Source organism: Oncorhynchus mykiss, chromosome 20, assembly GCF_013265735.2.
Source record: "Oncorhynchus mykiss isolate Arlee chromosome 20, USDA_OmykA_1.1, whole genome shotgun sequence".
NCBI classification, from domain to species: domain Eukaryota; kingdom Metazoa; phylum Chordata; class Actinopteri; order Salmoniformes; family Salmonidae; genus Oncorhynchus; species Oncorhynchus mykiss.
The window spans coordinates 32,688,870-32,705,476 of record NC_048584.1 but is presented as its reverse complement, the minus strand read 5'-3'; the positions used below and the strand labels follow the sequence as shown (position 1 = coordinate 32,705,476).

At 40.8% G+C, this 16,607-nt stretch overlaps 2 protein-coding genes and 1 long non-coding RNA gene across 9 annotated transcripts in view; 1 reads left to right on the top strand and 2 right to left on the bottom strand.

Moving 5' to 3' along the window:
• Positions 1 to 2,686, bottom strand: part of LOC110499338 — a 33,940-nt gene extending 31,254 nt beyond the window's left edge. For 2 of the 6 annotated variants that reach the window (XM_036956199.1, XM_036956201.1), the window contains exon 1: positions 1,655 to 1,739. The gene's annotated coding sequence lies outside the window, so the exon portion shown is untranslated. Of the gene's footprint in view, positions 1 to 1,593; positions 1,740 to 2,546 lie in introns of those variants that run through there. The other 4 variants (XM_036956196.1, XM_036956200.1, XM_036956202.1 and 1 more) reach the window with 3 other exon arrangements.
• LOC110499340 lies at positions 1,024 to 2,759 on the top strand. Of its 2 annotated transcripts, XR_002469938.2 has the most exons (3): positions 1,027 to 1,558; positions 1,682 to 1,775; positions 2,631 to 2,759. It is a non-coding gene; the product is annotated as an uncharacterized LOC110499340 (long non-coding RNA). The 2 variants fall into 2 exon arrangements; XR_005037980.1 differs by lacking the exon at positions 2,631 to 2,759 and having other exon boundaries at positions 1,024 to 1,558; positions 1,682 to 2,028.
• A 192-nt stretch (positions 2,760 to 2,951) lies between these two features.
• Positions 2,952 to 15,390, bottom strand: LOC110499339 (phosphoglycerate mutase 1). Its single transcript, XM_021576423.2, has 4 exons — positions 15,097 to 15,390; positions 12,365 to 12,639; positions 5,831 to 6,011; positions 2,952 to 5,332 (listed from the first exon to the last, which is right to left on the bottom strand). The coding sequence occupies exons 1-4, from the start codon at positions 15,233 to 15,235 to the stop codon at positions 5,163 to 5,165; spliced, it is 765 nt and encodes a 254-aa protein (XP_021432098.1). The 5' UTR covers positions 15,236 to 15,390; the 3' UTR covers positions 2,952 to 5,162.
• Positions 15,391 to 16,607: the final 1,217 nt, after the last annotated feature.

The following is a 16,607-nucleotide window of genomic DNA, read 5'->3' as shown; positions in this document are numbered from 1 at the left end:
TTCAAGCAAGAGTTCAGTCTTGGTTTCATCAGACCAGATAATCTTGTTTCTCATGGTCTGAGATGCCTTTAGGCAAACTCCAAACGGGCTGTCATGTGCCTTTTACTGAGGAGTGGCCACTCTACCATAAAGGCCTAATTGGTGGAGTGCCGCAGAGATGGTTGTCCTTCTGGAAGGTTCTCCCATCTCCACAGAGGAACTCTGAAGCTCTGTCAGAGTGGCCAGCGGGTTCTTGGTCACCCCCGACCAAAGCCATTCTCCCCAGATTGTTCAGTTTGGCCGAGCTGCCAGCTCTAGGAATTGTCTTGGTGGTTCCAAACTTCTTCCATTTAAGAATGATGGAGGCCACTGTGTTCTTTGGGACCTTCAAGGCTGCAGACATTTTTTGGTACCCTTCCCTAGATCGGTGCCTCGACAAAATCCTGTCTCGGAGCTCTACGGACAATTCCTTCAACCTCATTTCTTGGTTTTTGCTCTGACATACCCGGGCGTGAACCAGGGACCCTGTGCACACATCAACAACAGTCACCCCTCGAAGCATCGCTCCACAAAAGCCCTCCTTGCAGAGCACTACTTCAAGGTCTCAGAGCAAGTGACATCACCGATTGAAACACTATTTACCGCGCACCACCAACTAAACTAGCGTTTCACATCCGTTACACTACTCTCTGTTGATCATGTATGCACAGTCAATTTAACTATACATTCAAGTATATACTACCTCAATTGGCCCGACCAACCAGTGCTCCCACACATTGGCTAACCGGGCTATTTGCATTCTGCTCCCCCCAACCCCTCTTTTACGCTGCTGCTATTCTCTGTTCATCATATATGCATAGTCACTTTAACCACATCTACATGTACATACTACCTCAATCAGCCTGACTAACCGGTGTCTGTATGTAGCCTCGCTACGGTATATAGCCTGTCTTTTTACTGTTGATTTATTTCTTTACTTACCTATTGTTCACCTAATACTTTTTTGCACTATTGGTTAGAGACTGTAAGTAAGCATTTCACTGTAAAGTCTAATACACCTGTTGTATTCGGCGCACGTTACAAATAATCTTTGATTTGATTTGATCTTCAGGTCGGAAAGTCAGAGCTTTCGAAAGATGTTCCGAGTTTCCGACTTGGAATTCCAAGTTGGACGACCTTTAAAAATGATTTCTCCCAGGCTGAGCTCGTATTTTTACGAGCTCCCAGTTGTCTTCTATGAACATACAGAGTATCTGACAGTAATAGACAATCACACACAAGTCGACGTGTCCATTTGCATTAAGTCAATATGCATGTTCACAAAGCAATGTGTCTCACTCGTCAATTTCACCGGAACAGATTATTTGAATTAAAATTAATTGAAGTTCATTTCCTGGTGTTTTAAGTCTTATGTCCAACAATGAAAACAAAATGTTTTTTTTGGGGGGGGGGAATAAAACCACCCGCAGGAAGCCAGTTGGGGAACCTTGACCTAGTGGTAAACTAGCTAGCTTTCTAACAAGCTAACAGTAGCTTGCTGCCGTCTAGTTTCTGTTGCACAGGAAGTGAAAGGACTAAGGTAACTTAATGAAATGCAGCTAACTCGTTTCTTACCTCCCATTTCCATTAGATCGTATTTCATTATGACAGAACAAGTTGCCCGTTAAACACTAACCTTGCTATGTTATTTGTTTCCTATCAGGATATCAATGGTGCTTTCAAGACAAAATGGTAACGAGAGGGGGAGAGAGAAAGAGAAAAAAAAGAGGTCAAAATCTGACATCGTTTATATTCAGGTCGGAAAGTCGGAGCTCTACAAAGATGTTCGCGTTTCTGACTTGGAATTCCAAGTTGGATGACCGTTCAAAAATATTTTCACAGTCTGAGTTCGTATTTTTACGAGTTCCCAGTTGTCTTCTAGGAACATAGAGCGTATATGCTTGTTCCTAGGTTGTCTAAAACACACTGAAGTCGGAGATTTCCGAGTTTCGACTTGTTTTGAACGCGGCATCTGACTGTCGACCTGCTTAATATACTTATGTCCACAAAGCAATTTGTCTCACTCGTCATTTTTCCTGGAATTTGTATAAAGTAATTCTGAAACAATTTATTAAATCGTCTAGAAAGCAAAACATGTATAGGTTGCTAGCTTGCTACTGTACTCTAGCAACCAAATAGTGTCGACTTGTTAAAAAACAAAATCTCACATTTCGTAAACAGGTGTGGACTTAACAATGACACGTTACTTAGGGCCCTTCCCAACAATGCAGAGAACAAAAAAGATCAATAGAAACATATCTAATAACAAGGAATAAATACACAATCATGAGTAACGATAACTTGGCTATATACACGGGGTACGTTATTCAAACTCCCGACAATAACATCTAGCTAACTAGGTTGGTGTTACCCAGCAGTTTACACATCGGTGTGATATGACTAGCTAATTCTCTTAACAAACCCAGATTTGACACGCCAAGACTGTCTAGCTTTGCTGCTGACTAGTTTCTGTTGCAAAGGAAGTGTAAGGACTAAGGTAACTTAATGAAATGTAACTACATTCTTACCTCCCATTTCCTTTAGATTTTTTTCATTATGACAGAACAAGTTATCCGTTAAACTAACTTCGCTATGTATTTGTTTCCTATCAGGATATCAAGACAACTGTAAAACCACAAAAAAAAGTTTCCGAGTTTGATGACCATTCAAAAGGATTTTTCCCAGTTGGGACTCTTTTTTTCCCACCCTGGAGTTCCCAGTTGTTTTGAACGCGATATATGAGAGCGCTTTTCCATTCTATCACGCCAACTGTAAAGTCACAGTGAAATTACGATACCTGACATTTTTTTGTGACGGAAAAACACGTCACGTCCTGGCTGGCTGCACAGGTGTGCCACTGAGAGGCCTACTAAACCAGTGTCCTTAGATTTCTATAATAAAAATATAGACCAAATACATGTTTTTATTTTTCCACACATTTATTGGTTCAGCACAGGCTTCAGAAACAGTGCATTACAATGAAGTTTAACACTAATAAATAACCTTTTATTACAAAGGATTTTCCTTTCAGTCAGAAGATTGTTGCCAATGTCAAAGGAGAATGTCTTGGGAACGACTGGGGAAGGATAGAACAGGCATATCCTATAGGAATGGGTACTTGCATTGCAGTTTTCCCACTTAGAGGTGTTACAAACAGAAAAGGCAAACGTCAAGTAAAATTAACACAAATCTTTTCAGAGTAGAAGAGTGGTTCTAGCAGCAGACAGGGTGGTTAAGATGCACTTAGAGTATGGGCCTACTCATAGATTGTGGAATGCTCACAAAGTTGAAGATATAAATGAAACGTATATAAACGAATCAGCTCGCTTGGACGTGGAAGAAGCGAGTTGGTCTGTTACGTGCAATCTATTTCTATCTGCATCTATGAATGTTTAGCCCTGAATGCCACTGGTGTAGGCTAAAGCAGAAACAGACCGACAGTGCAGGTACCAAACGTTTGATCCCACTGACAAAACAGTATCAATGGGACACACTACTCAAGAGGAAATGGGATGGAAAAACATGTTACAAACAGCAGTACTTGCACATAGAAGCACCATCCAAGGCTAGGAAAGGTATTCAGTCAACTTCTGATGTGGTTTTACATGACACACAGAAGCAACATCAAGGGAAGGGGGCATGGGAGAAAGAGCTATTTGGTCTCTGCCACAGCTCTTAAAAACCTCTACAGGACCAGTGTCCCTATACCGGGACAGTTGAGCTAACGTACACTGATGTGATTAGCATGACAGTTGTAAGTAAAAGCAAACTTTCCAGGAAATAGACATGTCTTATATGGGTAGACAACTTTAATTATTGTTAATCTAACTACACTGTCCAATTTACAGTAGCTATTACAGTGAAATAATACCATGCTATTGTTTGAGGAGAGTGCACAGTTATGTACTTAAATGTATCAATAAACCAATTAGGCACATTTGGGAAGACATTTTGAACAGTAATACAATGGTGCATTGGATCAGTCTAAAACTTTGCACATACACTGCTGCCATCTAGTGGCCAAAATCTAAGTTGTACCTAGACTCCTAAGTCATATAATGAATGGCCTCTCTTGCATTTCAAAGATGGAACAAAAAAAATTGAAAAAGCATGTTTTTTTTCTTTGTATTATCTTTTACCAGATCTAATGTATTATATTCTCCTACATTAATTTCCACAAACGTCAAAGTGTTTCTTTTCAAATGGTATCAAGAATATGCGTATCCTTGCTTCATGTCCTGAGCTACAGGCAGTTAGATTTGGGTATGTCATTTTAGGCGAAAATATGGGGGAAAAAAGGGGCGAATCCTTAAGAGGAGATGGACACTGTCGTCCAACTTCTGATGTGGTTATACAGTGAATTGCGCAACCACAGACAGGGCAAAGGAAAACAAAAAGTGAAGAACCAGTACAACCGTGTGTGTTGTGCAAATATGAATTATTTCTCCCTTCTTGTGGTTTTAACTGTTTATTAATTTGGCTATTTTTTTGTTGTTGTTTTCTTTGGGTAGAAATCACATGACTGTTTACATTTTTAAGTGCAAAAATTATTCTCTAACATCTAAATATATACTATTTTCTAGAGAAACTTGGAAGTATAATAACGCAAGACCAACTATTTTCAAATAAACGAGGCTTCATCACCACATTCGTAATCTCAGTGATCCATCGTCAAACAGGGGAAACACTTTTGTTGGACTTACAGAAACAGTAATAAGCCAGTGGAATGATGACTGTGTGATTTGATAGTCAGTGGTCCCCATATAAGTAGCTTGGTCAATAAATATCCACTTATACTAACTTATTAGTTACTTTATAATCATTTTTTAAAACGTTCTATGCACAGTAGAGTTGACTATGAACACACATTCTTAGTGCCTGTTTCTTGGACTGCATGTACAGAGTGTGTGAGAGCTCCTTTGAGAGCTGTAGTATTGTTGACCCTCTACTCCGACCCATATCCCTTTACCCCTACTCTGAGCCACATGGAGTAGAATGAAGCTTCCCACAGAGAATGATCTAGGGTCAGTTATACATGCTTCCTTCCTAATGAAAGGTTGGGAATTGGTGGGAGGCTAAAATCTGATCCTAGATAAGTGCAACTTCCTACTGCACGATACACAAAGTGCCCCCTCTCTCTCCCTCTACTTCTTGGCTTTGCCCTGGGCTGCCACGGCCTCCATAGCCTTCCTGACGGTCTCCTCATCCCCCAGGAACTGCATGGGTTTGACGGGCTTCAGGTTCTTGTCCAGCTCGTACAGGATGGGGATGCCTGTGGGCAGGTTCAGCTCCATGATTGCCTCCTCTGACATACCTGCAGGGGGCAGCACAGAGCAGGACATGGTTGACAACATGCTGTAAATCATGTCAATTAAAATATAATGACAAAAGAAAGTGTACACAAAAAAAATAAGGAACACACAGATGGACACTTACACAGGAGGGTTGAGGTGCAACATATTTCAGTGTGCGATTTTTTTCAATATCATACATTCGATTTGTGCCGATTAGAACGTGTAAAACCTCAGGCCTGAATATACGATACTACCACAGGTAGTTCCTAGAAACTAATCAGGGTTCTCCAATTCCACTCCTGGGGATAATTGGTGTTTAGGCTTTTGTTTCAGCCCAGCTCTAACACACCTGATTTGACTAATTGTGACCATGAACAGCTTATGAATTAAAAACTGGTGTTCATTTTCCAAAAAATATGCATTATTACTAGGCTGTAACAAAAACCTGCACACCATGTGGCTCTCCAGAGCCAAGAGGTTAGAGATATTCACTGTTCTAAGCAGTTCTTACTACCTACCCTCCAGGTGCTTGACAATGCCCCTGAGGCTGTTGCCGTGGGCAGCAATGAGAACCCTCTTGCCCTGTTTGATCTGGGGGACAATCTCGTTGTTCCAGTAGGGCAGTGCCCGGGCGATGGTATCCTTCAGGCTCTCACAAGACGGAAGCTGCTCCTCCGACAGGTCGCCATAACGACGGTCCTAAAGAAAATATAGTACGTCAACAAACAAAAAAATGCCTAACAGCAACCTGGGCCTGAAGCCTCATACAATCATATTGCTTTCAATCAAATCACATTTATTAAGCTATTTTTACATCAGCGGTGGTCATTTGAGGCTTTATTTACAAAGGCAGCCCAATTTTGATCTTTTACCCAATTATTGGCAGAAGAGCTGATATGATTGGTCAAAAGACCAATTACACTGAACAAAATTATAAAACACAACATGTAAAGTGCTGGTCACATATTTAATGAGCTGAAATAAAAGATACCAGAACATTTCCATACGCACAAAAAGCTTCTTTCTCTCAAATTCTGGACACAAATCTGTGCCCCTGCCCAGTCATGTGAAATCCATTGATTAGGGACTAATTTATTTACTTAAAATGGAATGATTTCCTTATATGACCTGTAACCCAGTAAAATTGTTGAAAGTGTTGCATTTATTTTTTTGTACAGTATAGTAAAAAGAATATCAGAATTGAGCTGCCTGTGTAAACGCAGCCAAAGTGATTTTACATTAACCCGGCCTAGACACCAAAGAGCAAGCAAAAGGCACATTGACTCAGAATAACTCCCTAAAATAAATACATCTTTGTTTATTCCCTAGAGAAGGAAGAAACGTTCAACTGTCCAGTGCTTTCAGTTCTATGTACAGTCATGGCCAAAAGTTGAGAATGACAAATATTAATTTTCAAAGTTTGCTGCTTCAGTGTCTTTAGATATTTTTGTCAGATGTTATTATGGAACACTGAAGTATAATTACAAGCATTTCATACATATCAAAGGCTTTTATTGTCAATTACATGAAGTTGATACAAAGAGTCAATATTTGCAGTGTTGACCCTTCTTTTTCAAGACCTCTGCAATCCGCCCTGGCATGCTGTCAATTAACTTCTGGGCTACTTCCTGACTGATGGCAGCCCATTCTTGCATAATCAATGCTTGGAGTTTGTGGGTCCACCCGCCTCTTGAGGATTGACCACAAGTTCTCAATGGGATTACGGTCTGGTGAGTTTCCTGACAATGGACCCAAAATATTGATATTTTGTCTCCCGAGCCAATTTTGCTTTATGGCAAGTTGCTCCATCATGCTGGAAAAGGCATTGTTCGTCACCAAACTCTTCTGGATGGTCGGGAAAAGTTGCTCTCAGAGCATGTGTTGGTACCATTCTTTATTCATGGCTGTGTTCTCAGGCAAAATTGTGAGTGAGGCCACTCCCTTGGCTGAGAAGCAACCCCACATGAATGGTCTCAGGATGCTTTACTGTTGGCATGACACAGGACTGATGGTAGTGCTCACCTTGTCTTCTCCGGACAAGCTTTTTTCCAGATGCCCCAAACAATCGGAAAGGGGATTCATCAGAGAAAATGACTTTACCCCAGTCCTCAGCAGTCCAATCCCTGTACCTTTTGCAGAATATCAGTCTGTCCCAGATGTTTTTCCTGGAGAGAAGTGGCTTCTTTGCTGCCCTTCTTGGCACCAGGCCATCCTCCAAAAGTCTTCGCCTCACTGTGCGTGCAGATGCACTCACACCTGCCTGCTGCCATTCCTGAGCAAGCTCTGTACTGGTGGTGCCCCGATCCCGCAGCTGAATACATTTTAGGAGATGGTCCTGGCGCTTGCTGGACTTTCTTGGGCGCCCTGAAGCCTTCTTCACAACAACTGAACTGCTCCCCTTGAAGTTCTTGATGATCCGATATTTTAGGTGCAATCTTACTGGCAGCAATACCCTTGCCTGTGAAGCCCTTTTTGTGCAAAGAAATGATGACGGCACATGTTTCTTTGCAGGTAACCATGATTGACAGAGGAAGAACAATGATTCCAAGCACCACCCTCCTTTTGAAGCTTCCAGTCTGTTATCCGAACTCAATCAGCATGACAGAGTGATCTCCAGCCTTGTCCTCGTCAACACTCACACCTGTGTTAACGAGAGAATCACTGTCATGATGTCAGCTGGTCCTTTTGTGGCAGGGCTGAAATGAGGGAAAATGTTTTGGGGGGATTCAGTTCATTTGCATGGCAAAGAGGGACTTTGCAATTAATTGCAATTCAGCTGACCACTCTTCATAACATTCTGGAGTATATGCAAATTGCCATCATACAAACTGAGGCAGCAGACTTTGTGAAAATGTATATTTGTGTCATTCTCAAAACCTTAGGCCATGACTGTGCATTGAATAAGTCTGACAAATGATTTGAATTATCCAAATGTTGAGTCTATGAAGATCAGTTGGCCAATGCACCTGTACTCTATACCTCTGATAGTCCTACGTGGCAATTTTTAACACATCACAACCACTGACCCCTGTCAATACTGATGACGCATTCACCAATCGCTTCTGATCTCAACTTTGAACTTTACCGTCTTACATCATACTCCTCTGAAATACATTAACTCAGAGAGTTGAAACACAACACCAAAAGACCCTGTTCTATATAAGAGCACCATGAAATTAAAAAATACTTCAAACATGTATGACCAGGCGAGGCAGAAACCATTTTGTTTTAATGGTCAGGAGGACTAACCACCAGTATGCTTGAGGAAATGCTGCCCCTGTAGATTGTATCCAGTCCTGATCATAGCAACTTAATTTAAAGATCATTACTTCAATCAAATCGATGACTATAGTTCAACAATAAGTGCTAAGATGGAACGAAATCCTGCAGCTCTCTCGGGCTGGAGTTGGCCCTCCCTGCCCTACCCTGGCCTGGCCTGGCCTGGCGTCTTCCCATGGGACCTGGTGGTGCAGACAGAAGGCACAGACACATAGGTTCTATCCCAAATGGCACTCTGTTCCTTATAGTGTGCACTACTCCTCTAGTTAAAAGTAGTGCACTATATATAAAACAGGGTGTCATTTGGAACATAGCCATAACCTAAAACACTCTCCTCAGCATAACACACAGCCCATACTAGTCTCTACTTCTGCCCCTCTGTTGAGTCACGGTAATTAGGCATCTCCAAGCTCTGATGCTGCTGATGGTCATTAGTAACATACCAAACTTTAACTGTCTGGTACTCAGCACTCTATTGTCCCTCTAATCATTCTGACATCAATGCAAATGTATTCGATAATCTAATCAAACACTTCATGAGAGCCCATGAGCTCATGTTGAGCAACATTTCTATAGGCTAAGCAATAGGCACACTGCTTTGCAACAGGAGAATAGCCTACTTGGCTGGCCTGAAAATGAACCATGGGGAAAGCGTCCTCCATACACTATTTAAGTGCATAGATTATTTTTTTTGGTCCATTCTAAATAAAAACTAATATCACATATATTATTTACTATATGTAAAGACAAAACTAAAAATTAAGAATAGTTTGATGGGTGGCAATATTAGCCTATCACTTGTGAATGATGCCCAGCTTGTGCATTAAGGCAAGAAACAGCACACAACTTTTTTTTGCGGCTTTTTCAAATCAGTTGCACACCTCATGTAGCCTAGCCCATAGGCCTATATGTTTTGATATGGTTAGTATCACACCTCATGTAGCCTAGCCCATAGGCCTATATGTTTTGATATGGTTAGTATCACACCTCATGTAGCCTAGCCCATAGGCCTATATGTTTTGATATGGTTAGTATCACACCTCATGTAGCCTAGCCCATAGGCCTATATGTTTTGATATGGTTAGTATCACACCTCATGTAGCCTAGCCCATAGGCCTATATGTTTTGATATGGTTAGTATCACACCTCATGTAGCCTAGCCCATAGGCCTATATGTTTTGATATGGTTAGTATCACACCTCATGTAGCCTAGCCCATAGGCCTATATGTTTTGATATGGTTTGTCCCACAGCTAAACTGGCCAAATAACTTCTTAAAATGAAGCACATTAATCCGCTATATAACCGGTGTAGAGCCTAACTGGCATACATAGGCAGCGTGTGAGTTTCAAGTTTGGGGAAGATAATTGTCACCATAAAAATGCACCTTTATAATAAAGCATTACATGCGTAAACACATTTGCAGTCACTTTCAATAAGAGTTTTTCCAATTGATTGTGTTTGGAACATTCTCGCTTGTAGCCTACTGTGCGCATGTGAAAAAAATTTCCTAATAGTTTATCAAAATGTTAAGATAAACAATCATCCTCATTGCTTTAAATGTTTTTTGGATGCGAGTTGTATTAGATCCCAAATTATCACATCCCACTACTGTCCCAGACCATGTTTGGAATATTTATTTATGGCACTGAAGGACAAGTTGACCAAAAGAATAGGACTGTGTTAAGGGAATTTTTTTCAATGATGACTAATTATGTATACATTTCAATCAGGACTGACTAATCCGAATACTATTATGTTACTATACATGTACTAATCAGAATAATAAATGTTACTGTATATGTATGAGTTTTCATTCTTGATCCCAGTACTGAAAATAATGTGTGTGTGTGAACGTGGGCAAAAGTTAGAACAATGACGGTCTGTTCCTTTGTACAAATGAATGAACTATCTCCAGACTGTCTAGAATGTTTATCTACACTGACTGACCTTGGCTCTAGGCGAGGAGGGAAGGCTTGAGAACTATAGGGCCTTTCTACCAGTGTTAAGAAGAGACAGAACATTTAGAAAACGCTGACGTCATTTTCAGTTTGTAACCTGTGGTAAACTCAGTACTCTCTTGAATAAAGGCTGTTACTTGACTTTAAGACCGGGACTCTGTCCATTCCTATAAAATAAGGGTCATACAAATCCTTATGCATTGACAGAGTGTTTAATTTTGATTGGGAATTAAAACAGAGGAATTAAATTCCTTTAACAGACTGTCACGTTCTGACCTTTATTCCTTCCTTTTGTCTTTATTCAGTATGGTCAGGGCGTGAGTTGGGGTGGGCAGTCTATGTTAGTTTTTCTTTATTTTCTATTTCTGTGTTTGCCTGATATGGTTCTCAATCAGAGGCAGCTGTCTATCGTTGTCCCTGATTGAGAACCATATTTAGGTAGCCTGTTTTCCTTTGTGTTTTGTGGGTGGTTATTTTCAGTCTTTGTGTGTCTGCACCAGATAGAACTGTTTCGGTTGTCACTTTGTTGTTTTGTATTTATGAAGTGTTCAGTTTTCCATTAAAAAGATGAACACTAACCACGCTGCACTTTGGTCCTCTCCTTCTTCCACCGACGACAGGGACAACGTTTGTACTATGGGGGATAGTATATTGATACAGGCTAGTGTTTTGGCTGTTCGTTAGGCCTACTCCGCTTGTTGGCTGATAAAAGTAGGATACATGTGGACAGTTCTAACATCTTCAATATGCACCTCAGAATTCCATAAGAGTGACGCGAGCATTTGCGTCCCTGATGTGTCGGTCTTCATTCACTTGTAGCCTACTTCTTAGCTGAAATGCCTGTGAGAAGGACCCAATCACGGGACGGGCATTGGCTACATCTGAGAGAACCATGTGAGTGAGAGGTGCTTTGAAGCTTTGGCCGCAGAAGGCATGGATTTTTATAGGGGACATTACAGTCACACAGGGGGAATGCCGCCGGTAAATTCAAGGCCTGGTGAGAATATCAAGTTCTTGTCAAATTGTGAATGAGAGACTGATGAAGTGTGGGCAGCTTGTGACTTTTTTCAAATCCTCATTAGAGTCCCATCATGCAGCCTTAGAATGTATTAAACATCAAAACATACAGCCCAATGTTTGTATCACAACTAAAGTTGCATAAATCTCTCTAAATGAAGCATATAGGAGGACCAGTTTCTTTGTTTACAACTCAACACAGAATAGCTGCATGTGCGCACTTCCTTTGAAATCATTTGGAGAAAAATAGCCTTTCTATTCTATTAAGCTATGTTCAATTGTATTCTTCATACTATAAAATAATAAAAATTCTAAGCAAATCTTGTCTGCTAAATGAGCTAGTGTAGCCCACAGCCATATGGCATATTCAGATCAGGGCCTAACATAAGGACAACTCAGAGTATGCTATTCTTTTCTTCTGAAATAGACTACATTTTCTTCATATCATGTTTATTTAGACCTGTATAAAATAAATGGATTAATTGTGATGGTGTAGGCTATATTAAATAGATTTTTTTAGACTTTTAAAAATGTATATGTTCCAACGGTCTGTATCAGTGGCTTGTAGGCTATTTGTGGAAGCCAGGAGATGCTAACTATGTTTATACTAATTAACGGTAAATTACTGTGAGACAGGCAGTTATTTGCTTGACAATCACCGCCACAGCCCTAAACAAGACTGCCACTATAGGCTCTTCCCAATGTGAGTGAGCCTAAAGACAGATTCACAAATGATGTTGATGTCTGATGCCATAGCAGGTCAATTCTCCCCCATGTTAGCGAGTGTGTCCCTCACCTTGCTGATGACGGTGTAGAAGTCGTGGTCCGGATCCATAGTGGGAGGAGGGATATCGAAGCTCCGCCTCCAGATCTTCACCTGAGCCTCTCCGTGCTTGGCGGCAGTCTCCGACTTGTTTAATCCCGTCAGGCCACCGTAGTGGCGCTCGTTGAGGCGCCAGGTCCGGTGGACGGGAAGCCACATCTGGTCAATGCTGTCCAGACACAGCCACAAAGTGCGGATGGCCCTCTTTAGGACTGAGGTGTAGCACACGTCAAACTCATAGCCAGCATCTGAGGAAGAGAAAGGATGTGTTCAGGGTTTGATTCAGGTTGATTTTGGTGGGTGGTTGGACTGCTATGTAAGCAACATCTCTGGTCAAATTCAAATCAAATCATCAGGGTTACTAGAAGCCTAAGTTTTGGCCCACATATGTCTAAACTTGAGTCAGAAAGCCAGATATTTCCCTAACCAACACACTGAGTAAGTTTGATTTCATTCATTGCATGAAGCAGCACGTCTAGAACGTCACGTTCACGTCACGTTCACGTCACGTCACGTTCACATCACGTTCACATCACGTTCACATCACGTCACGTTCACATCACGTCACGTTCACATCACATCACGTTCACATCACGTTCACATCACGTCACGTTCACATCACGTCACGTTCACATCACGTCATGTTCACATTGGAAGAGCTGTAACATCAAAAGCAGTGGATGCAGGATCTCCGTTGCTCCTTCGTCCATTAGTAAAAGGGGGCTGAACTAATAGGCCCACCATAGATAGCAATACCACAGAACAAGTAATGGGTTAGTTATAAAAGTCACACCCAAGTAATTTCCTAGTTCAAGTCTAGGCCGAAAATATAAGATTGTCATCTTCAACCTAGACTTCCACCAGGAAGTAGCTGGGACTTTCATAGGGTGTGGAAACAAGGGGTACAGTCACAACCATGGTAAAGTTGATTTGACATAGTCGCTGGACATTTGGACCTTCAAACCTCAATAGCTTGTAAACGGTTTGAGCTCCAGACCTCAAGTTAGGCTCTTTATGAAGGAAAAAAAGTCTAGCTTCCAGATTTCAATCAGAGCATCACAATATCATGTCAAGGTTGTAGGCAGGCTGCCACAAGGTCTATGCAACTAGTTAGGGACCATCAAAAAAGTGCATGATCACAATATTCAAATTCTGGACTTATCACCTAGAAACTTCAAACTGTTCAGAAGGGATGGACACATGCTGCACATCCTTTGTCCTCCTCACAAAATGATTTTAATATAAAAAAATATATTAAAAACAGATGGTATCTAACCACATTTTCACAATCTCGCAAGATGAAAGAATCATATTTCTCCACTCCCGTCCCAGAGTCTAAATTTTGCCTACATTTGGTGCATTTACTGCAAGAAATGCTTAAATTCTGCAGGAGTTAATATTAAGGCTATGTGAGTGGTTATAGACCTACAGTCAGTGTCCAGATTTCAGTTTACATTTAACCCATCTGAACAGTAGACTATAGTTCCCTTGACTTGCCATACACCTATTTAAAGTCCCCATCTTGTGCCTGTCGAATTTGTATTGCCCCTCACAATCACACATACCTGGCACTTTTTCTGCCAGTTCCCAAAAGCATGTCAATTGGTGTGTAGGCTATTTGGCGTGAGAGTACAGTTAAGCCCTAAAGTTTAGGTTTATGCTCTAATGCCAGAAAGGTTATTATTTCAGGCTAAATGTATCCCATAAATAACAATAATTTTACAGTTATAGGTTTTTATATCATTATTTTAGGCTAAAATGTATATATATATTTTTTTTATTATGTTTTTTAACTAGGCAAGTCAGATAAGATCAAATGTACAATGTGTAGCCTATACATAACAATAATTATACATTTATAGGTTTTTATTTCATTATTTTAGGCTACATGTAGCCTATAAATAACAATAAATATACTATGTATGGATTTTTAAGGTGTTTTATATTTATTCAACCCGCAAGCCACCCACCTGCCCCTCATCTATCCCTAAACTGATAGGCTACGACGGGGACTACGGGTTGAGAGTCAACCCGCGCATCACTAATGCATAGTAATGTTCAGACCGAGCATCAAGATTTTAATAAAACTCACCCTACAGAAGACGCCTTGGTCCAATGACTCGTGTGTAGCGTAATGGAACGGAGTGTCACGCTCAATGGATTGCATATGATGTGCAGCAGACTGCCAACATCGTTGCTGTGAGATTATTAAAAACTCGGTCGAAATCGGGAGGAAAAAAATTAAACCCTTTTTTCCTCCATAAAGAGCCTACCAGCCTTAGGTCTGTAGCGCAAACCGTTCACGAGCAATTGAGGTTTGTAGGTCCGGCGAATATCGAACAATCAAACCAACTTTACCACGGTGGGGAACAGCCACCAAAACACCTCCATCCTATGTCAAAATCGATGAGGTCGTCACGTGACATTGCTGGTATTGGTAACAAGAGTTTTCACAACTACAATTTCTATAGTGAATAGACATCAAATAAGATAGTTGATCTTCCTTCAGGCAGCAAAATGGCCAACTGGACTGGCACTACAGGCTTCCAAAATACTGTAGGGCTAGCAGTTGCGACCGATATTTAAAATAGTTTATGAAAATGTACAATCAATGTCAGTGTCTTTAGTGAGGAAACATTTTATGTGTTTGTGTCTGATATAAAGTGAGTAGCTAGCTGGTCAAATAAAAAAGAACAAGACTCCACCTTTCAGGGCCTGTCCTCCTCTCCTCGCCTCCCGTTCTCCAGTCTCACTCAGATCTGCGTCAAACCAGCCGCAGAATCGATTATCCTGGTTCCAGTTGCTCTCTCCGTGGCGGATCAACACCAGCTTGTAGGCGGCCATAAGTGATATATTCCTTTGCGTTGATTAAGCTCCGAAAATAAGGAATACACGGAAATGTTCAAATTGAAAAGACAGCAACAGAATGGGTGGACATGGACAGCTATCTTTGACGCTAGAAGATACGAGTGATGCGATTGGTTATTTTTCTCGCTCTTTGTTTTACAGCAGTCTAATAGGATCCCCCTGCGGTACTTCCTGCATATTCCTAGACCAATGAAACAGAAGACCATTTGCACATCGTTACAACACTATATATATATATATATATATATATATATATAAAATATGACATTTGTAATGTCTTTATTCTTTTGGAACTTCTGTGAGTGTAATGTTTACTGTTAATTGGTATTGTTTATTTCACTTTTGTATATTATCTACCTCACTTGCTTTGGCAATGTTAATATATGTTTCCGATGCCAATAAAGTCCCATCACCTCCAATATGATTTGTATGACCTTATTTTACACTGGCTCGGGTTGAACTGCGCAAAAGCCACTCCGCGTCATCGGCTAAAGCGGAAAGGAGGAGCGCCGCTTGGTCATTTTGTCAACAAGCAGTATGACGCATCGCCCAGAAGCATACAGCATCTCGTTTCCATAAAATAAATGTTCTAATTTTCTATTTTTCATTGGGACGGCAGGTAAAGCATTTTTATCAAAAGTAAATCACTTGTTATTGAAAACACAGAACCCTACTAATTAGCCAACGACACATGATTAATTACGTCATTTTTGTTTTGAACGGGGCACCTGGTTTATGCCCAAGGGGCAGCCCGATTCCAAATCGAATGCAAAACACGCTTTTACTGGCGCCCGGTCGAGATTACTCGAACCCACTCGTTGTACGTTGGATATTAGTTGCCGCTGGTTCATTTAGCCATTAATGGGGAAAGAATGGGGTTTTGGGCGAAACGCCGAAAATAAGGTCTGAGTTTAACACAGCGTTACAAAAAATATATACAAACATTTTGTTATGAATTAATATTAGTCAGCTAACATGACCTTTATAACACGGCTAAGGGCTGTTCTTACTATAACGCAACACGGAGTGCCTGGACACAGTCCTTGGTATATCAGCCATATATCACAACCCCCCGAGGTGCTTTATTGCTATCATAAACTGGTTACCAACTTATACTATAGGTATGACAAAACATTTATTTTTCACTGCTCTAATTATGTTGGTAACCAGTTTATAATAGCTGGTTACAAACTTATAGAAATTACTATAGAAATGGTAGTTTACAGTTATGTAAAACGGAATAAAGCTCAGTGATACTAGCAAGAGCAGTGTGCAGGTTTCTGCTTTTTTCTCATCCTATTTAACTGCTACCATGCACCTGCAACAAAGATATCTCATATGTGCAAGT